Consider the following 24,481-nt stretch of genomic DNA (forward strand, 5'->3'; position numbering starts at 1 on the left):
TCTAATACTGTCATTGAGGTTCGTATTAACTCTCATCACTGTAAGACACGTTATAAAAATCTTATATGAATGTTATAGGGTCTGGATAGTTCAATGGTTTGATAATAGGATATGGAGTCCTTTTCACCTTTCCAGCACTGGTGGGGATCCAAAAGCCATTATCCTGTTCAATAGTGCAGGTACAAGCTATGATTTATGTTCCTTATGTATTTATTACTTGTGTTACAGAGTCCAAAATCAGGATCAAGGAGACATTGTGGTAAGTCAGCATCAATATAGTGTCAAAATGAGTCACTAATAACCTCTACCCATAATCCTAGTTTTTACATACACTTCAGATGTTTTGTGTGTATTTACTACAAAGGCAAAGATCACACTCATGCAGCAATTAAAGTAGAGGAGGGGGAAGTCTCACAAGTCAGGGAGAGAAATGGGGAGTTTCTGATTAGCACAAATTTAAATTAATGGAGATTGCCTATCTCCTAGAATGTACAAGGTCATGGAGTCCAGTCTCCTGCTTTCACAGCAAGACCAAGTACCATCCCTGACAAATATTTGCCTCAAGTGGCCTCTGCAAGGATTGAACTTACAATGCTGGCTTTAGTAGGCCAATGCTCCAACCAATAAGCTATACCTCCCCCCGGGGAAAGGCAAATGCACTTTCTACCACTGGCACTTAGATTAATTCCTTTTCTGCTGTTTTAGCCAATTCTCCTCCCTTCATCACACAGCTGTTGGGTAGGGGTGGTGTGTGCCTGTTGGTTGTTTCATTGGGATCTTTCAGACTATAGCTTGACTAAATGTTCAGAACTGTCCCAGATTGTGTAGCACACTAAGACAAAGAATATATTTAGTACAATTAAGTTAGGTGCTCTCATAATATTGTGCTCTGTGTATGTGTGTAGGCTGCTGGCCTGTGACCCACCCTAGTCCAGGAAGGACTTGAGGCCATGTCCATTGTCTGTCCAAGCCTTTCCTTCATGCCCTTTCAAGTCAAGTTATTTTCCTGCCCAAAGCAGGCTGCAGCAATTTTTTCTCCTTACATCCTTCCCTCCCATCCAATATCAGCAACCTTGTTGGGTGTAAGTGTCCTCTTCCACTGAGCTCTCAGCCCTTTTTAAGAATCAGATGACCCTTTCAAAGCTGGATCTGGTAATTTAGGAGGACAGTCCACCCTGTTATAAAGCTTCATGCAGTATTTGCTATGCAAGCCTTTTAATTATATTTTTTCCTGTGCACATCTAGGCTACGTCTAGACTACATCCCTTTTTCGGAAAAGGGATGTAAATTAGACGTATCGTAATTGCTAATGAAGCGGGGATTTAAATCTCCCCCGCTTCATTAGCATAAAAATGGCTGCCGCTTTTTTTTGGCACGGAGTTTTGCCGGAGAAAAACGCCAGTCTAGATGCCGATCTTTCGAAAAATAAAGCCTTTTCCGAAAGATCCCTTATCCCTTATTTCAAGAGGGATAAGGGATCTTTCGGAAAAGGCTTTATTTTTCGAAAGATCGGCATCTAGACTGGCGTTTTTCTCCGGCAAAACTCCGTGCTGAAAAAAAGCGGCAGCCATTTTTATGCTAATGAAGCGGGGGAGATTTAAATCCCCGCTTCATTAGCAATTGCGATACGTCTAATTTACATCCCTTTTCCGAAAAAGGGATGTAGTCTAGACGTAGCCCTAATGTATACTGTAGTTAAAGAAAACTGATTCAGTTGTTAGCAGTTTTACTGAGGATGCATTATGAGAGTGTCAGATCAAGATCAAAGTATATTGGCAGAAGAGTGTAAAAGCTTATGACCTGAGTCTGGCCAGAGGCCTGAGTCTGATCTCTCACTCTGATGTAAATCAAGAATAGGTCCACTACAATCCAAAATATGGCTCAGATTAATGCTGTGAATTTCAGTAATTTGAATCACAATTTTTTTAAAAAATGGGCTGGAACAGAGTAAATCTAATTAATAACCACTGTTCATACAGACTTCAAAATGCATAAATTGCAGAAATACATACTAAGTACACAGATACATGAGAAATGATATTATCAGGGAGCAAAGGAGATAAGATTAAAACATTCTATGAACGTCAAGTTTAAATAAACAGAAGGAAGAATAAAGTTCACTAGCGGAAAAGATAGTCTGCTATTAAATTACACTTTATATTTATTTATAATTATTAATTTCCAAATACGTGTGCCAAAATACAAGATTCATCATAATACAGGAAGTCCCCAATTTACAAATGGGTTGTGTTCCAAAAGTTCATTTGTAAGTTGATTGTTTGGAACTCAGAAAGTATTTTCCCATAGAAAGAATAATGTTATAATAGTAGTTAAGTTCCCATGCTAGCCCACTAAAGACTATTTAACCAATAATGCAGCTGAAATACTGCATATTTGCAATGAAAAATATTAGAAATAGTTTTTGTATTTAACCTTGAAGGCTAGTGCTTGAGGAAAGGCAGGTTTAATTAGAGGAGAATGAGAAGATAGGTGGAGATTCTGAAGGGGATTTCTGGGCATCCCCCGGTTGCTACCCCTTCCTCTATGGGCTCTGCGCTGGCTCCTGAGGCCAGTCACATCCCCTAGCCACCCCCCTCTTTGGCCTGCACCCAGCTGCCACTCACCAACATGCATCAAGAGATGTGAGTGTGGATTGGAGGACTCCAAAGGATCAGGAGTAGCTGTGCAGTTGGAAAAAAGAAAGGTTTCCCCTTCAAAGTGCCGCTTCTCTCCAGACTGACTACATGACTGCCCCCTGCTCCTCCAGCACTTGTACTGTTAGCCACTATCTGTGGCTCTTGCCTTCTCCATGAGGCTGTAGGTGAGCTTTTATTTGTATGTGAGGATGTTGGTAAGTCGGATGTTTGTAACTTGGGGAGTGCCTGTACACAAAAAATAAAGTTTAGTATAAAGGAAGGGGAGAGAAAGGAACATGCCAATCTTCAGGCTTTACATTAATCACGGGCCTCTAAAAAGTCACAATTTCTTTGAATTTTGAGGGCATTCTCTTTCTGCAGAATGCCAGTCATTCCCTCGCTGCAAGGTCAGCCATATCACGGAACCAGACATCAGTGTTTGGTGGGAAATGACTTTTCCATTTTCACAGGATTAATTTTTGTGTGTGGCCAAGACTGCATATTGGAACCACACTGCCTTGTGACCAGGCAATCTCCAAATATATCCAAGAATGAAACTTAAAGAGGAGGGCTCCAATTTAGCATTCAATATCAGATTGGTTTTTTCTGCCTGCTTCATACCAGAAATTATTGATACAGGGGCACTCAGCAACCTTAAGCAAGGTAGCACCAAGAGAGTTATATTTCCAACAGCCACTAGCATTTATGAAGTCTATGACCATTATCCTATGTGGGCATAAGTATATTTAAAGTATCTTTAGGTGAATAAGCCTTAGTCTCAGGTTTAATGTTTAAAAAAACCTTAATCATATATACAGTTGTACTCCATTGGGTAAAAGATTCTTGTGTATCCCCCAAATTTCTATTCCAAGCAACTCTCAAATTATCAGTCTTTGGCTGATTTTTTTGGGCAATAAAGTCATAGGAGAATACTGCTGGTCAAGGATGCTCCTCCAAAATTGTAAAAGTTCTGGAGGTTCCAGAGCTCCCAATGCAGCCAATCCAAATAAATTAGCAACTAATGACTTGTCTACACTAGACCAGTTAGGTCATCTTAAGGTATGCCACTCTAGCTACACAAAATGAATAGCTGGAGTCAGCTTATCTAAAACTGATCTGCCGCTGCATCCGCATTGCAGAAGGCTGATGGGAGCACACACTCCCGTTGGCTTCCCTTGCAGAAGGAGGAGTACCAGTTGCCAATTTGGGGCTTGCCCCAGTGTTCAATTGTCTGGTCGATCTTCTCTCTAGTGTGGACATGTTCTCAGTGCTTTAACAGGAGATATTTCCATGCTCTGGAGCGGGGCAGGCCAGACTGTTCCAGAAGATCTACAGATGGTTTAAATGTATCATTGTCACTTAGTTGATATAGTGTCCATCCAAAGTTTTGACTCCAATTTTAAGGACAGGGCTGCTTCTGCATGGAAGAATGCATGGAAGCAGATCTTCAGCCATGTTTGACCAATACTGTCTCATAAATGTTATTGTGAGAGCTTGAGAGCCATCAAATCTATAATAATTTAATCCTACAGTTCCTGAAATGAGAAGAGAGTATACAAATTCTGATTTACTCTGAACCCAAGGTGGGCTACATGTGATCCACAGCTAGTTGAATAAATTTGATGTCCCCAAGGAAACCTCACATTTGCTAGTCAAATTATAAGCCATTCCAAAAGTATAGCATTGCCTTTTGTGGCTCCATGTGATTCTTCTAATCACTGCAATTACCATCTCATGAGATCAATACCCTCTGAACTGATGTATTAATAACGTGAAAAGTTTAAGTCTGATATTGGTATTATACCATAAAACTATAGATTTGGCAGTTACCATAGATTAGGAAACACAGTTCCAGACAGATTATTTTGGTTTATCATAAGATTCAAAGTGTGTATACATGTGTATGTAGTGTGTGCAGCTCAGAGACAAATCATTCCTATTGTTCTCCACCACATGTCTACACATCATAATTCTAAAGAGGTAAATTGCTTCCCTGGAATACATTAAAATGCCAATGCAAGTTCCTGCTTTTCAGAAGATGAAGAGGTTACAAGAGAAACTGATGCATTATTTATATGTCTGTCCGTCAGAGCGAAGAGAGAAGAACCCTGATGATGATGGGTCACCTTATTGTAGAAAAGAGACTGCAGCTACAGGACTCTTGGCTGGGCAGCTTTGTCTCTCATGTCACTGCTGCTGCTCCACTCTCTGATAGGGAGGTTGGAAACCAAAGGAAATCCCCAGCCAGGCATTACCATCTCCTACTGCTTCCACTCCAGATCTTTCTGGAGGGTTTGTCTTCATCCTCACTACCCAGAAGGAAGTGGGGAGTACTGGTGAAAGACAGAAGAAGGGGAACTATATTCTCCTTGGATTTAATCCCTTGCTGCATATTGCAGGATTAAATTAAATCCAAAACCTTTTCCCCTACAATTTGGTAGTTACTGTACATTGCTGCTAGAATTTAAATGATGCCTTGAAATGAGCCATAATATGCTTTCTTCAACATTACTTGTTATAGCACACACCAGTATATACAATTAAAAATGTATACTCTTCTCCTCAGGCTTGGTGGTTGTTTCTTAATTTTACAGTCCAGCTTTCTAAAAAGCCCTCCGGCTGATGAATCATTGCTATGAATTAAAATGCCTGATTGTGACCACATGTGCCAAATCACAGCAGGAGGTGGGTTTTTTAATAGGGCGTTCCCAAAAATTTGGTTTACGTTTTAACAAGCAAAATAATTCTCTACAGATACTAGCTTCTCTGTGCACATTTGTGAAGCCCTACATTGAGTGAATTATTTTTAAGCCTTCACAAAAAAAAATCCTCCTCACAGCTGGCAAACTCAGACACACCATGAATGGAATGGAGACTGATCTAACCTTAGGATAGAACTCTGAAAGGTCTTTCCCATAAATCACATTGGGGCAGCAAGGGGAAAGTTCTATTGCTGTCACTTATACTGTGCTGTATCTGTTCCATGGGCTGGGAAAGGAGGCTGGAGTTGTCATGTTTATAGCAGGAGTCTTAGGAGGACTCGTGGATTTTATTTTCTATTCCTCTACTGACTTGCGGTAATCTTGGATAGGTCACAATCTCTGTGCATCAGTTCCCCATTTGTAAAATGGGATAGTGTTACTTTTCCTTTTTGAAGAAGTACCCGCACTTTCATGTTTACATAAGCCCAAACAACAGAGTAAGGGGGGGGGGGGATCAAATAACTTCCCCAGAGTTACCATCAGACCTATTTGTTTTTGGCAGGGAAGGAAGATGTGGTTATCATTTGATATTTTATTATTACTCATGGGAGCTGCTCAGATACAGTGAGTAAGAACAGAGAGTGCAGGGGGGATGGTGACAGTGATTAATGTTTTTAAAGCACTTTGAAATCTTTGGCTGAAAAGATCTAAGTGCACAGTATTAATCATAAGCAAAGGATTTCTGTTTTCAGGACTATCAGTCTGGCACCTTCTATGACCATTACATTAAAGAGAAGAAAACAAGAGAACTATCCCACAGCCTGGTAAGATCAAAGACCATTGCAGAGTACTACAACCAGGGTGATCTTTTCTTCCAGGCAAGGGGGTTGTGAATTCCAGCATAAAGCCCCTCATGGGACTCCAGTGAAGCACACTCATTGGGTTTCTCTCTTAATATCACATATTGTCTATGTAGTTAAACCACTAAAATAATGCTTTGTAATTCTGTAATACTTTGTATGAAAATCTCAAAGTACTTTTGCAAACAATAATTAAGCTGCTCAACACCCCATAAAGTAATATTAACTCAGCTATTTGGTAGAAATGGGAACAGAACCCAGGAATTCCCATGCTTTTATCACCTCACCCTATTCTGAACAGTTCCATGACCTCTTTTGGAACAATTTTAATTAAGCTGTATGGAACTTTTTTCCATGTGCATCTCTCTGTAGTGCACACTGTGGTTTGTTTTAAATAAGCTCAGTGGTGAAGTCATTTAAGGAAATGAAGATATTTCATAGTGCCTTTTAAGCATTTGCATGTGTATATAGGACACCCTGCTGTTTGATTAAACTGAAATTTAAGAAAACTGTAAGAATCCAGTTTCACATACAGCACTTTACATTCACATTGCAAAGGTTGTCGGAGAAAAAATGATAATATCCTTGGAAGCACATGACTAATGAGAATATATATAGCACTTCTGAGACAGCTCAAATGTATAATTATTGTGAAGATTTCACAGACACATAAATATAATGATCTTCAGCTAAGCAAATTGCTAGCTACCAATGAAATAAATACTGTCCCTTCAGAATTTGAAATAATTTGGTACTGTAGGTGGTGGGAAATGATTCACCTTAGCTGTTATCTCTGGAACAGTAATATAGAAATATATCTGCCAGCACTGTTGCATTTACATTGTTCTTCATATCCTGTGGAGTTTGTCAGAAGATCTCTGGTCCCTGCTGATTTCCAATCCCTTATTTTGATAAGCCACAGAACAGCATGATTCAACAATGGGTTGGAGCAGCTAATATTGTTTACCACAGTAGGCATCACAGCCATAATATTTTCCAAGAAACACTGATGTGTTTAAAGGTCAGGTTGTTACTGATTTGACTGCTTAACATGAATTCATCTTTCTAGAAGTAAAATGGCGTACATGCCTTCTGATAAAGGTTAAACTATTTGTGCCTGGATTGGTGGAATACATAGACTCTCTCACAGCCTATTCTGGTCAGTCAAGGAATTTTAGTGCTTTATACTGTAATATTAGTTTTGAAACCACTGGCATTTTCTGCTGAAGAAATATTGAAAACTTGCTCACATAAGATGTCACAGGTACACACCAGAACCCATACTTGTCTCATAGACTTTAAGGTCAGAAGGGACCATTATGATCATCTAGTCTGACCCCCTGCACAGTGCAGGCCACAAAATCTCACCCACCCCTCCTAGAATAATCCTCTCACCTATATCTCAGATATTGAAGCCTTCAAATACTTTGAAGACCCCAAGATGCAGAGAATCCTCTAGCTGTGATCTATACCCCATGCTACAGAGGAAGGCGAAAAACCTCCAGGGCCTCTGCCAATCTACCCTGGAGGAAAATTCCTTCCCGACCCCAAATATGGCGATCAGCTAAACCCTGAGCATGTGGGCAAGACTCATCAGCCAGACACCCAGAAAGTTCTCTATAGTAACTCCTATCATCCCTCCATTGACCTATTTCCCACTGATAATGAATGGTCAATTAGTTACCAAGATCATGTTATCTCATCAAACCACCCCCTTCATAAACCCATCTAATTTAATCTTGAAACCAGATAGATCTTTTGCCCCCACTACTTCCCTTGGAAGGCCGTTCCAGAACTTCACTCCTCTAATGGTTAGAAACCTTCGTCTAATCTCAAGTCTAAACTTCCTACTACCTAGTTTATATCCATTTGTTCTTGTGTCCACATTGGTATTAAGCTTAAATAATTCCTCTCCCTCCCTGGTATTTATTCCTCTAATATATTTAAAAAGTGCAATCATGTCCCCCCTCAGCCTTCTTTTGGTTAAAGTAAACAAGCCAAGCTCCTTGAGTCTCCTTTCATAAGACAGGTTTTCCATTCCTCGGATCATCCTAGTGGCCTTTCTTTGTACCTGTTCTAGTTTGAATTCATCCTTCTTAAACATGGGAGACCAGAACTGCAGACAGTATTCCAAATGGGGTCTCACCAATGCCTTGTATAATGGCACTAACACCTCCTTATCCCTACTGGAAATACCTCGCCTAATACATCCCAAGATCGTATTAGCCTTTTTCACGGCCATGTCACAATGGCGGCTCATAGTCATTCTATAATCAACCAGGACTCCTAGGTCCTTCTCCTCCTCCGTTACTTCCAACTGATGTGTCCCCAGCTTATAACTAAAATTCTTGTTTTTAATCCCTAAATGCATAACCTTACACTTCTCACTATTAAATTTCATCCTATTGCTATCACTTCAATTTACAAGATCATCCAGATCTTCCTGTATGATATCCTGATCCTTTTCTGAATTGGCAATAGCTCCCAACTTTGTGTCATCTGCAAATTTTATTAGGACACTTCCACTTTTAGTGCCAAGATCAGCAACAAAAAGATTAAATAAAATTGGTCCCAAAACTGATCCCTGAGGAACTCTGCTAGTAACCTTCCTCCAACCTGACAGTTCACCTTTCAGTATGGCCCGCTGTAGACTCCCCTTTAACCAGTTGCTTATCCACCTCTCAACTTTCATATTAATCCCTATCTTTTCCAATTTAACCAATAATTCCCCATGTGGTACTGTATCAAATGCCTTACTAAAGTCGAGGTAGATTAGATCCACTGCATTTCCTTTATCTAAAAAATCTGTTACTTTTGTAAAACCATGTTGTAATTTGTCCCAATTGCCATTAGCCTCAATGTCTCTAACTACTTTCTCCTTCAAAATTTTTTCCAGGATCTTACATACTACAGATGTCAAACTAACAGGCCTATAGTTACCCGGGTCGCTTTTTTCCCCTTTGTTAAAAATCGGAACTTTATTAGCAATTCTCCAGTCAAATGGTACAACCCCTGAGTTTAGAGATTTATTAAAAATTTTTGCTAATGGACTTGCAAGTTCATGTGCCAGTTCCTTTAATATTCTTGGATGAAGACCATCTGGGCCCCCCGATTTACTCTCATTAAGCTGCTCAAGTTTGGCTTTCACCTCGGATATGGTAATATCTACCTCCTTATCCTCAGTCCCAGTTGTTAACTTACCATTATCCCTAAGATCTTCATTAGCCTCATTAAAAACTGAAGCAAAGTATTTGTTCAAATATTGGGCCATTCCTAGATTATCCTTAACCTCCACTCCATCCATAGTAATTAGTGGTTCTACTTCTTCTTTTTTTGTTTTTTTCCTATTTATATGGCTATAAAACCTTTTACTATTGTCAACCACCACCGAATCGACACCAACTGCTGTTTTGCCTCTGTGGGCTCTATAATTCAAAGACAGAACCAGTTTGGGCTGTATGACAGACAGCAGTCAAAGGTACCCTAGGCTGAAGTTCTCTCACAAGAAGGTAGACACAAACTTTGGCTCCTGCTTGCTCAGTTCCTCATTCATTCCTCTCTAGGCTTTGTCAAGAGATTGGAATCTCCCAGAGCTGAGAAGCAGCCCTACTCACATCCCTTCCCTGATTGTATGTGTGAGTAAAGATCTGTATTCTCTTTCCCTCCTGGATCTCATTTCTAGGCATGTATTCCTGCCTCCGAGAGAGTTGCCTCCAAATTCTGAATAATGTTCTCTTTAGCCCAATTGTGCTCCTGCCCTGCCTTCTAGATGATGCTCCAACCCCTTCACAGGACTTCCTTATCTCTTTGCACTGCCTCCTGGCCTGCCAACCCTCCTGTCTTGCAGCCTCCTTCTTCTTTTCAGTCCTTTTCTCCTGTTAGCATCTGTGCCTGATGTTCCCCTATTCACCCAGCCTGCCTTTTTATACATCTCCTCCCAGCATCTGAGAAATTTGTGTTTTTAACCGTATGTATATATTTTTTAATTTATCCAGTAAGGCCTGATAGGTGATAGCTGCAGCCACTGTATCAGATTAAAAACAAGTAGACAATGGGCTAACAAGTACAATTTTAAAAGGGACAGACAATAACTGCAAAGAAGGCAACTGAACAGAGCTGATAAATATTAATAAAGTAAGGAACATGTGCTTATCAGCCTGATGTTTATCCTCCTTTCCTAACCCTTTGTTTGGGGTTGGTTATTCAGAGAAGAGATAGTCTTAGCTATTTGCACAAATAGGGTTGCAGGTATCTAGTTTTTGACCAGAAAGTCCAGTCAAAAAGAGAACCTGGCAGTACCTGGTCAGCACTGCTGAATGAACACTGAAAGTCCAGTTACCTTCAGTAAGTGGCCTCCACCACTGCTGGGTGAGAAGAGCAGCAATTGCTGCTGGAGCCTGGAGGAGCATTGGAGCACTCAGGACTGGCTCAGCCGGAGAGAGGTACTGGTGGCTCTCGCTCGCCGCCTTGCCCTAAGCATTGGTCTCCCTCCCCCGCCCTGTCTCACTCATCCCACTCACCCCACTCACCCCACTACCTCTGCAGTGCAGTTTTCCTTGCCCCACTCCCCTCTGGAGTGTGGATCTCTCTTTTCCACCCTGCCTAGGGTGGCCAGATGGCCCTAATTTATAGGGATAGTCCCAATAGTTGAGCCTTTTATTTAGAGACCTATGACTCCACACTCCCATCCCAATTTTTCACACGTGTTGTGTGGTCACCCTAGGTCTGCCCCAGTCACCCCACCCCATCCTTGGAGCATGGTTCTGTCTCCAACATCCCTCCACCCTTACAGCCTGCTCAGTGTGGTAGACCTGTAGAAACAGAAGTAACAGAATCTTGTTTGGGGAATAAGGCAATATGCCATGTTTATCGTGAAGGCAGAATTCACTTACTGTCCCTAGCTCCTAAAATTACTGACCACACATGGTTCTTCTTCACCAGCCAAGTGTGAGAGGCATGCACAGAATGCATGCACTTCTCCTCACTCTTTTAGCATCCGGGGAACAGGATGAAAAGCTAGCTGAATCCCGGAACGCAGGGCTGCTGCCTAGGGTTACCATACATCCGGGTTTTCCCAGGGATGTCTTCCTTTTCGGTCCTTTAATCTCCGGCCGGCTGGGTTTTTTAAATATACAAAAATGTCTGGGATTTTGCCCTGCTCGTTCTTTTTCAAAAAAATTTAGATACTTTTATATAGAACGTTGGAACAGCCTGTCTGCCCTGCCCAAGAGAAGCGCGGAGCCCTGCCCAGCCCAGCTGCGTTCTAGGGGGCTGCAGCCACAGTGGGAAGATCCTGGCTCCTCCACTTGCTCAGCTGTACCCAGGGGTGCTCATTTTCATACACGCGATACATTGTGCACGGTGACCTGAATCCCTGGACCATGACCTGGGTTTGCTCCCAACCTCTGGTTCTGATGCTAAAACATGGGCTTCCAGCGTGCCCGTGCAACAGACTGCAGAAGGGCGCGGGTTCTTGCTGGTCGGCATGTGCCCTCTTTTTTGAACTTTCAAATATGGTAACCCTACTGCTGTCCTCCCTACCGCCATGAAATGGCACCCTTGGGTCTTGGCACAATGGGGCTCTTAACTATGGCATTTGGTTGCTACTACAAAGTAAGTAACAACAAAATGGGAAGAATATTTTTATATCTAAATTTACTTTTCACCGATGCTAACTTTTGCAGTTGCCTGTACACTAATCCGTTTCACTATTGCTCTGAATCAGGGCCTGTTGATACAGTGAAGCAATGCTTACCAAATAGGTACATTGTAGATTAGTCTACAACACAGCACTAGCTACCCCGTACAGACCCTGTTGATGCACTCTAACTGGTACCTACTACAAATTTGGTTTGAAATAGTATTACGTTATTATGCTCTAGAAACCTTTTAGAACACATAAGCGAAGTCTCTATGGGTCAGGTAGAGTGCAACGGTTTAGAGATCTTGTCCCTTAAGCCCCTATTGACACATAATGTAGACAAGCCCTTAGTTTCACTATCTGGTTTTCATCTAGTAGCATGGTGGGTTGCACATACCACAAGCAAGAGTTAAATTCAAACACAAAAAATAAACCTTTTCATTGAAACTTTTTAAAAAATCTAGAAGACATGCTCTAATATTTTGTTTATCTAGATTCTGTAATGCAAGAATTCCAGCCCTGGTCAGTTCTTTTATTTTGTTTCCAGGGACATGTATTAATACCTTGACCATCTTGGCATTTGCTTTAGGAACAGATGGAAAAAGCATTCCTTTAAGGACCTTGTTGGCCTAAAACTAGAGTGCCTACTAGAGTCATGAGTAGCCTGCTAGCTGTCTCCAGTAGCATCTGACTGCCAGCTGACTAGCTGTGCTTTCACGAGAAAAATGTTGCATTAGTTTGAAGAATTCGTTCAGAACTTGAAGGCACCATGTAGGTATGTAAAGAGAGCAATAACGAAGTAATGAATAAAAAGGCTTGCACTAGAATTTGAATATAATCAAGCACATCCTTGAAACAGTCTTAGGTTCAGAAAAGGTTTTGGATTTTTTATGATAGATCCATCTAGAAATCCTACAGAAGAAGGTGTGATCTTTTTTAAAGCATATTGAAGTTTGGTTTGGAGTTTTAACTCAGTATTATAGATATTCTCACATCGAAGATCTGAACTTGAATCCTGGAATGATTTCAAATACAGTTATGTGATAGGAACAAAAATCCCCTCCAGGATGTCGCTTCTAGCACTTGTTTCTGCCAGGTTGCCTACTTTCCTCACTCTGAGCACGGCAAGTCAAAAAACTGGTGCTATTTTCTTCAGACTTCAACTAGGTTTCTCAGAGGAAAGAATATTTCATGAAATATATATGGAGGTGGGTTGGTATTATTTAAGGACCAGGGGAGCAGGCCACTTTCGCACAGACAGCATCAAACTAAAATGAGGACTTTCATTTCCTGTGCACACTGTAGCTTCTTCCAAGCCAAAGCCCCTATCTGGGCTTTATAAGTCATTTTTTTTAAATTGCTATCTACTAACTGCCTTCATAGTCTATGTCTATACTGCCAAGAAAAGTTGGGAAAAGATACACAATTGCGAACCGCAATTTGCATATCTTTTTTCACTTTTTTCTGAAAGAGGCTTTTCCGAAATTTGGCCGGTCTACACGGTGGCCAAATTTTGGAAAATACTCCTCTTTCAGAACATCCCTTATTCCTCTCACTGAGGATGTTTTGCGCCTCTCACTTTTGTGTGGCCCCAGTTTGATTTTTCTGTGGATCAGTGGCCCTTAATCCAAAAAAGGTTCCCTTCCCCTATCATAAATAAAGACAATGTTGAAACCTTTTGTTTTGGACATAAATTAATATTTTACTTTATTGAAAATGAAGTTTGGTAAACTAACATGATAAAGTTAAAGTGCGTAATCTATTTAATTATTTTGATGAATAATATTTCCTTTCTACCAGTTATATATGTCCCCATATGTTACGGCTGCGTATTTAAGTTTTTATGCTCCACTAGCCTCATATGAATAATTTAGTATTTAAGGTATTTAGAGATAGGGGAAGGCATCTTGTCATCATGGGTGGTGTGTTTGACCAAAATCCACCAAAAGTTTTGTGTTGAGCGGGATGGGCCACAGGCTAAAAAGTTTAAGAACCACTGCTCTAGGGAAAGAAGAATGCCTTTCTGTTTTCCTTGCTGGCAGCCTGGAGGGCTGAGGAGGCATCTATTTCATTTAGCCAGTGCTCCATGTGTAGCCTCATCAGACACTTCACAGACACTACACAGACAGAGATGTAAGTGTCGACTTTCTGTTTCTTGGACTTTGAGAGACCCACATGTTGGATGATAGCAACCTCTGTGCACAACATTCATCTTAAAAAAGTGTGCTGAAAGTTTTAAGTTTACAAAGGATATTCAATGCAATCAAAATATTTCATTAAGCTCCCCAGTAGATGGTGCTGCTGTAAACTTTTGCATTACTCAATATGCAAAAGGTCCCTGGATAGGGAACAGAAGGCTGCCCGTAGAAATTTGTTCATAGGCTAAAAACACAAGTCCTTGCTTACCAAATGTCATCCAAAGGGTTTTCACATTTTGGGATTTTTAAGGAACAGAGCAGAAAGTAATTTGGGCACCTTCCACACATCCTGGTAGGCTGCTAAGTGGGGATAAGACAATGTAATAAACCTTATCCAGCAATGGGCCCAGGGGTGCATCCGGCACTTATTCTCCAGAAAGATCAGAATGAACATGAACTGTGAGGCTGTCAGAGTGAAATGTAAAACCTATTTCATTTACTATCGAAACCCACAACATCAATATAAATAATCCCCACCCTGGACTGGCCATTAGAAAGAAACAACTGTGTGTGATGCATTTGTAAAGGTGCTTAGATACCATGGTGATGAGCACAGTGTAGAAGTCGAGAAAGCGATGTTATAATAGTACTTTATAGTCTCTAAGATTAGTTACTGGCATCTGTTGTGTGATTAGACTATGAAAAAGAAACAGGTATAATGGATCTAGGAAGTCAAGCTCTTTCCTGAGTTTTTTTCCTTTCAATATTGTAATAATCTGTACATGGGCCACATGAGTCATGGGAAAATATGAGAGTTTTTACAGAGCCCTATTTGAAGAATTGTAGTTTACTATAAATAGACTAATCTTTTCCATTGTAGTCAATGGGAGTTTTAACCTTGACTTATGGGAGTATATGACTTTGTCAGTTCTAGAAGCCTCAGTGCAGGTAGGATTTGTAGCCACAAGTATGGACCACATCTAAACTGAGGTGAAAGGCAAGTTTATGGAGATTTTTTAAATCCCTGCCATCAGGCTGAAGCCATCTTTGGATAGGAAGTTACCACTACAATCAACTTTTAAATAAACCCTCCTTGTTCCCCTCATGCATCACTAAACAAACCACCTCTTAGGAACTGCACTGCACTGCACTCCCATCTCACCAAGAGGGGTCCATGGAGACCACATTAATGAAATCCACGAGCAAGGTAATTAGATCAACAATATTGTTTTGTGTCCCTTCCTCTCTCCTTTAAGCAGAGGACCAGATTGCACCTCCCTAAATTGGGACACTCTGATCTGGTAACATCCATGGTCTGGCAGGACTATGAATGTTCCTGGGCCAGAGAGCTCCAATGGCCAGGAGTTGGGCAGCAGAAGGGCCAGCAGATGGGAGCCCTACTGGGCTGGGAGGCTGGTGGGTCTGGCAGCAGCATGGCAGGGGAGCCAGGGCTGTGGCAGTGGCATGCTGGCTGCACAGCCCACTGGCCCGCAAGTGGAGCCAGGACCAGGGCAGCATGTCAGGGGAGCCAGGACCACAGCAACGGCATCCCAGCCGGGGAGACCGGTAGCCCATAAGCAGAGCTGGGGCCGTGTCAGCCCACACCGAAGCACATTACATTGCATAAAGCTACATTTTAGCTACATAGCTACAGCAGCAGGCTGGAGGGGCTGGTGACAGAGGACTTCCCCTGGTCTGGCAAATTCCCTTGTTCGGGACCAGTCAGGTCCCACATGTGTCAGACCAGGGAAGTCCAACCTGTAGTTTATTTGGGCTTTTTTTATTAACAATTTATATGGATGGATACACCTAAAACAGTGACTTCCACTCCAATTCCAAGACAGCTGCTAGACTCACTCTGTTGTGCACTTAAAATGCATTCCCTGGCCTAAACTCTTCTCTCTTGCTTAAGTTAAGGGCGGTTGTGGAATCTCCATCATCGGAAATGTTTAAGAGCTAATTAGACAGATACTTGTCAGATGGTCTGGATGGTACTTGGTCCTGTCATGAGTGCAGAAGACTGGACTTGAGATTTCTCAGGCTATGTCTACACTACAGGGTTTTTGCTCAATGTTTTGGTTTTGCGCAAGAAAATGTACAGTAAAACGGCAGAACAGAGGTCTTTTTGCGATGCAGCTATACCTCTTTCTACGAGGAATAACTCTTTTTTGTGCAAGAGTTGCACAAAAAGGTGTGTGTGGACACTCAGCAGGGGTTTCTTGCACAAAAAGAGCCTATCAGAAAAAGCACAGGTGCTCTGATGGCCATTCTATGAATGGCAATCAGAACTTTCTTGCGCAAGAGTATCCATGTAATGTGGACTCTCTCTTGTGCAAAAGCTTTTGTGATGTGCTTTTGAGGTGTAGACGCGCTTTTGTGCAAGAAGTTTTTGCGGAAGATCTCTTCTGCAAAAAGCTACTTGCGCAAAAAACATGCAGTGTAGACAAACCCTAAGTTAATTCAACTGTGCTAGACCATTTGGAACTTTACCCTGGTGGAGCAAGACCAGGAGGAAGTAGTTGTGGTGGTTGAGTTTTTACTCACACAGTGTGAAATGCACATTTTCATTGTGAAGTTAGTTATTCTAGTTTTAACAAAGACAACAAGGCTACGTCTACACTGGCATGATTTTCCGAAAATGCTTTTAACGGAAAAGTTTTCCGTTAAAAGCATTTTCGGAAAAGCACATCTAGATTGGCAGGATGCTTTTCCGCAAAAGCACTTTTTGTGGAAAAGCGTCCGTGGCCAGTCTAGACGCGGTTTCCCGCAAAAAAGCCCCGATCGCCATTTTCACGATCGGGGCTTTTTTGCGGAAAACAGTACTGTACTGTCTACACTGGCCCTTTTGTGCAAAAGTCTTTCGGAAAAAGACTTTTGCCCGAACGGGAGCAGCATAGTATATCCGGAAAAGCACTGACAATATTACATGAGATCGTCAGTGCTTTACTGGAAATTCAAGCAGCCAGTGTAGACAGCTGGCAAGTTTTTCTGCAAAAGCAGATGATTTTGCGGAAAAACTAGCCAGTCTAGACACAGCCCAAAGTAAAAGGAGTCATGAGAGACCATCACATGTTTTACGCTGTGACAGGCTAAAGTTCCGATCCTGCAAGATACTTGCAGGGGCAGGTTCATGTGTCTATGAAGAGCCACACTATCATCCTAAAAACAGAGATCCACTTATGCAGAGTAACTTCTTGCGCACTTCAGGATTTTCACTGATTTTGATTCCTTGTAGGCTTGCAAAGGCAACATGCCTAGATGATCTCTTCACTGCAAGAATCAGAGGGGTATCCATGTTAGTCTGGATCTGCAAAAGCGACAAGGAGTCCTGTGGCACCTTATAGACTAACAGATGTATTGGAGCATAAGCTTTCGTGGGCAAAGACCCACTTCGTCAGATGCAAGATAAAGATCAGGACTCCTTGTCTCTTTCACTGCAAGAGTTAGTCCAAATCAGTGTACTGACTCCTCTCAAAGCAACAGAATGACAGAATCCACACTGTAAAACATTTGAACCAGAGAGTGACTGGATTAATAGCAATGGGTTGTCACTTAAGCTGTTGCATTCTCATTCAGGGTGGTGGAAGCTTTCTAATAAAGAGGAGGCTACCAGCACCCGAACCATGCACCCTACCCTCCATTTAGACCCTTCTCTCCGCATTATTAGCCTGCACTAGTAGAGTTTCAAATTTGCATTTCCACCCACCCTGACAGGCCAACAATCTCGAACATAAAGCAGTACTTAATTCAAGCTACAGATTTGCACCTGGACAGGAACTGAGTTAAGGGCAAAACGTGAGTTATAGCTCAATTTAACAATGCAGCAAAGATAAGCCTTTGGAGAGAATGAGCTATCGTCTATGGCTCAGATACTCAAAACGTAATTAGGTGCCCACTTCCTGTTGGTTTTAAAGGGAGTGAGGTAGCTTGTAGCTCATTGTTGTACATTTTCAACAGAATTAAGGCAATGACATCTAGAGCATCATTTGAAAGCAATGAAGTCGCACGAGTGTCACCAAGAATCTATTCCTGGTGGCAGTGAACAAGATGGATATAATTTAATGTGAATTTAAAGGCAGGTTTGCAGGGGTGACTGAAAAATCATTTTTTAACTTGCAAACAGAGCACACTTGATCCAGAAATCAGAGACACAAACGGATAGTCACATGGTGCCATTTTCAGAATGTTGAATCAAACTTTAAGGCAGCCAGAAAGAAGGATTAGAAGAACAAAGGAAACAGTCAACGATTTAAGGATGGGATTTCAGAAGAGCTGCCTATGGGCCCAAACCCTTCTCCCAATGAAGTCAATGGGTGCAGAGTCAGGCCCCTTGTGATTTCTTTTCCAACCTGTGGCAGAAGTAGACTGACGCTCTAGTGCAGGGGTGGGGAACCTTGTTTGGGCTGGGGGCCGCTTACTCACAGAAAAATCAGTTGGGGGCTGCACACATATGGGAAGGCAATCAGTAATATGGCCCTTGGGGTAAGGTGCGTCCCGAGCCTCAGGGGCTGGATCCTGGCAAACTGGGGAGCTGCATCCAGCCCCTAGGCCTTAGGTTCCCCACCCCAGCTCTTCTGAGTTGTATTATGCTTTGGAAACAGTGTTCCACAGTCACAATCACATTTCAAAGAAGTTGTCCTGATTTCAGTACATATCAAGCTCCATCTGGTGCTGCTCTCCCCAACCCTCCCAAGAACTGAGCTCACTTTCCTATCATCTTCAGGGGACTAAAAGGCAGTCCAAGCCCGCACATAGCCACTTCAGAGTAGCCACTGCTGGGAAAGATAGAGACCAGCTGAAAGACTACTATACACCGAGGCTACGTCTACATTGCCATGATCTTGCACAAATACTCTTTAACGCAAGAGTTCTTGCGTTAAAGTATTTGTGCAAGAGAGCGTCTACACTGGCATGTGCCTTTGCGCAAGAGATGTGCTTTTGCACAAGCGCATCCGTGCCAGTGTAGACGCTCTCTTAAGCAAGAAAGCTCCGATGGCCATTTAAGCCATCGGGCTTTCTTGTGCAAGAAATTCATGTTGCCTGTGTACACTGGCCTCTTGCGCAAGAACAGTTGTGCAAGAGGGCTTATTACTGAGCGGGAGCATCATAGTTCTTGCGCAAGAAGCACTGATTTCACGCATTTGAATGTCAGTGTTCTTGCGCAAGAACTCCCCGCCAGCGTAGACAGGCAGCATGTTTTTGCGCAAAAGTGGCCGCTTTGGCGCAAGATCGCGCCAATATAGACACAGCCTGAGTTTTTTGTGATTTGACAGAGATTTTGGAAATACAGAATCAAGTGCTAATAATCCTAAAATCAGATATTTACTATAACTTATCTGGGGGTCACAATTTGTACAGTTAGTTGCTTTCTGTTACTGTGTATTTGTTTTGGATGGAGTTTCTGTCTTTCCTCTGAGCCCAGGTACTAAGGAACTCCAAATCAGGCATTGGTAACAAGTCCCTGCACAGAGTGACTGCTGTAAGTTAGTTCTAGGCTAGAAACTGAGTGCAGGTGTTTGGATTTTAACCCAATTAGCAATCTGAAATGACACTAAACACCTGGGAGCTTTAGGCTTGTGAGAGAGAGTAACAAGCTAACTTGAATGGCTTTGGGCTGGAGATGAAAGCATTTCTGGTTCAGTTGTGCTGGTGAGTTGGTTGGTTCTGGTGTGCCTAATGGTGGGGAGAATGGGAGCTTGCTCGCTTGAAGGAGGAAGATGACTTAGAATAAAGGGCATTGAGGAAGGGTGAGGTGTATGCATAATGGTACAATTGTTATTAGGAGTAATCTGTGAATTCTGCTTAGTGTATTACACCTACTTCCTAAGGCTGTGAGAAAGTGAGACTCTTTTTCTCATTGTGGCCAAGATCTCTGTTGCTTTTTGTGTGTCAAAATTAAACAAATGTTTTTATTGAGCTCTTATCACAACTGGCAAGTGACTAGTAGTAAATGGGATGTTGTCTAATCACAATTGCTATCCATGGGAAGAAGCAGAGGTAAAAGAGCAAGAGCCTGGCATCCATGATGCTCCTATATGTTATATTTACCTGCAAGTTTGATTTTCCCTTCCAGCTCCTCTTCCCTATTTTAAAAAAAAAAGTTTAACTTTTCAGCAGTAAATATTGCCTTGTTAAATGCTTTAGTTTTGTTTGTTTTCCAGAGGGAATAGGTTCTTTTGAGTTGTTTCAGTGCCCTCTTCATTGCACAATAGGTTGGCTCTTATGATCTGTCCCTTTTTGCCCCCTGCTCCCAAAAGAGCTCATGAATCTTGCAATATTTGGTGTTTTCTTAAATTCCTAAGCCTTGGACTCTCATGCTATTTGAGAATCAGCTTTCATTTTAAATGTTCAATACTCATGGTTGTGGAGAAGATCTTGGAAAAAGTGTCCTGAGTGTACCCACAAGATTCAAAGACTAGAAAAGAAAACCAATCCCAAATATGTAAGGTTTATAATCCACTCACATTTTGAATCCTGAGTTTTCAATGCTCGAGGGTAGCAATGCTGTGATTATGAATCTGTTCCATGTGTGTAATGTATACTTTTTGGCCCTAAAGAAGGGGAAAATAAAAGAATTCTCTGCAAGAAATTTAATATCTTTGATTGGGTGGTTCCTGGTCTGATTGTTAGACATTAATCATAGCTCTCAATAGTCAGAATATACCTACTTCCTACCATGCTGAGTTTACCAAGTCACTGGATTAACTGGAGGTGAAGCCAGACCACCTTCTCTTTGGCTGCCTGCATCAACATCGATGTATGAAGTTACTTTTGGCAGTGCTAGCTTCAGCTGTCATTCTAAATCTGTGTTTTAACACACATCTACAATGGCTGCAATGGAATAGGCCATAGATCCATTCTGTTAGCCTCTGCCAGAAGCAAGATATTAACATTTGATGGTTCAAAAAAAGAGCAAACAAAGCCCAAATAAACCATAGTGTTCAGATTCTTCAGCAGCTCTGTGCATGGCTGTGGGGAAAAATTCTGTTCTGAGACCTAGAGGCAATCCTCTTCTAGCCAAACACGAGATCTGGTGTTTATTTGCTTGAATACCCACAAGTATTAGAAATGGTCAAAGTTTCTCAAACCCCTGTGACAGGAGGGCCCTATGAAGGAAATGGGAAGCTAGGATATTATGCTATAGGCTGCATCACATGGCCATGAGTTTATGGGGGTCTACCTCAGCAGAGTGTGCTTTCCTTAGCTCCCTCTTCACCATGTGTTCTATCCTGTCCCTGAGCCACACAGGCTATGCATGTGTTACTGCCCTTGATTACAGAGCATGGCTCTTTTACTCAAACTACTGAGACTGATGCTTCTGGCCCTGGAGGTCCCTGGTTCAATCCCTGCTATTGGCCAAGATGGTGAGTGTAACTTATAGGGGTTGCTTAATTTCCAGTTTGCAGAGGTAATAAGTAGAATTAAATACATTAGTAGGTTTCATTTTAGAACTGTCAGGAATCCTACCTCTGCATGCCCTTAGTTATTAGATCCATTGCATGTACAGGCAGTCCCCGGGTTACGTACAAGATAGGGACTGTAGGTTTGTTCTTAAGTTGAATCTGTATGTAAGTTGGAACTGGCATCCAGATTCAGCCGCTGCTGAAACTGATCAGTTTCAACAGCAGCTGAATCTGGATGCCAGTTCTGACTTACATACAGATTCAACTTAAGAACCCCAGGCGTCCCCAAGTCAGCTGCTGCTGAAACTGATCAGCAGCTGATTCCAGGAAGCCCAGGGCAGAGCAACTCTGCCCCGGGCTTCCTGTAGTCAGCGCTGGTCAGTTTCAGCAGCAGCTGACTTGGGGACTCCTGGGGCAGAGCAGCTGGGGTGCTGCCGGGTTGGTCCAGTAGCGCCAAGGAGTGGTGCTGCGGGACCAACTGGCAGTGCCCCACCTGCTCTACCACAGGCCCCGGGCTTTGCTCCACATCTCCTTGGTCTGCTGGGGGGGGGGGGCACTAGCTGCATCTTCCCCCCCCCCCCCCCCCCCAGCAGACCAGGGAGACGCGGAGCAAAGCAGCGGAGGACCCGGGCCGGACTGCGGCGCTTCCAGATTAGCTGGAAGCGCCGCGGGTCCGGCCCCGGGTCCTCCGCGGCTTTGCTCAGCAGACCAGGGAGACGGGGAGCAGCTTTTCTTGTCGGATCCGCGTAACTCGGGGACTGCCTGTACATGAGAGTTCTTTTTTAGATGACATTATTCCTATTAGCAATAACTTAACAGGTCTGTTTCTATTCTCTGGCCCTCCAGAGGCAGCTTCACTTCCAACACAAAGGACAAAATCCAAGGTGCCACTAGTGCCTCTAATTGTGTGGCTTCCTCCGAGGCACTATCCTCTTTCCACTCCCCCTTATGGCTTCAGGGAAAGCCTCCAAGTGACTCATGTCAGTTTACTGCATATCTTCAAATAAGCTCAGCATAGCATCCAGAATTTATAAACGGCCTCTTTTCTGGGGTAAGTTTATTACCCAAAATCCTACTACCATAAACCAGAATCCTTGCTCCACTTCCTTCCTACCCCTTTTTGGGGGCCCTGATCCACCCCTTCTCCAAAGCCTCACCCTGCTCACTCCATTCCCCTTTCTACCCTGTCCTCACTCACTTTCACCAGGCTGTGGTAGAGGGTTGGGGTGCAGGTTCTGGTCTTAGGCCAAGGAGTTGGGAGTGTGGGAGGGGCTCTGGGCTTGGCCCAGGGCAGGGGATTAGGGTCCAGGAGGAGTTTTAAGGGTGCAAGCTCTGGGAAGAAGTTTTGGGTGCCCCGGGGCCTTGCATCTGGTTGGGGCAAGAGATTGGGTGTAGGAGGAGGTTCAGGGCTGGGATGGGGGTTCAGGAAGCAGGGTATGGCTGGGCACTGTTTAACTGAGATGGCTTGTGGGTGGTGGAACAGTGGAGTTAAAGCAGACTTACTCCTGCCCTCGTCCAGCACCATGCCTGGCATGTACAGCAATGTCTACATGGGGCCCTGTGCTGACCCTCATCTACAGGCACTGAGCTCACAGCTTCTACAGGCCACAGTTCCCTATTATTGATCAATGGGAGCTGCAGGAGTGGTGTCTGCAGGCAAGGACACCATGGGGAGACCCCCTGTTATGTCCTGGCAGACCTGAGAAAGGCAGGACTGCCATTTCCTTGAGCAGCAATTACCACAGGGATAATTACTCCAGCCACAACAGGTTTGGCATTTTAGAACTCACTACCCAAAGAATTAAATGTAAGTGTAAGAGAAATGAAAATTATGAAATACACAGACAATCAAAACCACAAATAACACACTTTGCAAGCAGTAAAAGAAGTAATAACCCCAAATGTATGTGTTGGGTCGGGAGATGAGAGTGAAGACAGTGTTCTTTGTGAGGATGACAAACACACACATAGGCTGTCTACACCATAGCCTCTTGCACAAAAATGTATGCAAATGAGGTGAAGCGTGGAATATTGGCATGCTTCACTTGCATAATTAATGAGGCTCTGTTTTTGTGCAGGAGCTGTTCTTCCACTTTTTTTTTTCAGGAAGAAAGGCTCTTGAGCAAGGGGGGAAGGAGTTGCACAAGAAGGAGCTATGTAGATGGCTCCTTTTTGTGCAAAAGCCTCTTGTGTAAAAACAGAGCCTCATTAATTATGCAAATGAGGCACAGCGATATTCCACACGTCCCCTCATTTGCCTATGTTTTTGCACAAGTGGCTATACCATAGACATAGCCACAGTGTGTGAGAGTGCCAGAGGTTTGCATTGCAAAGCTCCCTCCATCTCCTCTCTCTGTGATAAGGTGCAGAAATGGGGGGAGGCAGGACACTCTGACATCAGTGCCTTCCCAAGCGGGAAGCTCCTGGGGGGCATCTCCAAGGCAGAGGGCAGGAGCAGCATGACAGTGGCTAGGTCTAGACTACGGGGCTTTATTGGGAAAAGCTACACAAATGGCGCTCTGCAATTTGCATTGCTTTTTCCGATTGCTTTTGCGGAAGAGGCTTTTCTGCCATTTGTCCTCATCTAGACTAGGCCAAATGGCAAAAGTCTCCTCTTTTGGCAGAGCCCTTATGCTTCGTGAAATGAGGTTTGCAGGGCTCCCAACAGAGCGTGTTTGTTCTTCCATGAAAAAAAGTGGAAGAGCAAATGCGTTCCTAGGATGCGGTGGGGTTTTTTGTGGGATACCTCTGGTATCCCACAAAATCCCCGTAGTTGAGACATAGTCAGTGGGCGGAGGGGCAGCTGAAGTGCCAGTGTTTGATAGCTTCGTGGCTAAACATGTCAGGATCTCCTGTCAGAGGCTCCAAGATCTACCAGTAGATCACCATCCACTGGTTGATGATCACTGCCATAGGCAATAGCCTCACTACTTATTTTCGTCAGCCTAATCTGACTCCACTGCTCCCTCCTTCAGGTGTATTCCCTCCATGAAGTTCCCTGTGTAGCTTTTCTTTACAGTGCTTCTTCACACTCAAGGTTCTAGATGATCTCCTGTTCTATATCTCCCTCCGAGGTTTCTGAATTCCCCTCTGGTATGTGT

The 24,481-nt window shown here is 43.0% G+C and overlaps 1 protein-coding gene across 1 annotated transcript in view; it reads left to right on the plus strand.

Moving 5' to 3' along the window:
* The window catches only part of TEX36 (testis expressed 36), a 47,447-nt gene extending 42,275 nt beyond the window's left edge, over positions 1-5,172 (plus strand). Inside the window, exons 5-6 of the mRNA XM_089780349.1 lie at positions 229-259; positions 4,727-5,172. Of these exons, the coding sequence (XP_089636475.1) occupies positions 229-259; positions 4,727-5,041 (346 nt within the window). The 3' untranslated portion in view covers positions 5,042-5,172. The remainder of the gene's footprint in view (positions 1-228; positions 260-4,726) is intronic.
* The last annotated feature ends 19,309 nt before the right edge of the window (positions 5,173-24,481 follow it).

Source organism: Pelodiscus sinensis, chromosome 8 (genome assembly GCF_052426305.1).
Source record: "Pelodiscus sinensis isolate ZL-2025 chromosome 8, ASM5242630v1, whole genome shotgun sequence".
NCBI lineage: Eukaryota > Metazoa > Chordata > Testudines > Trionychidae > Pelodiscus > Pelodiscus sinensis.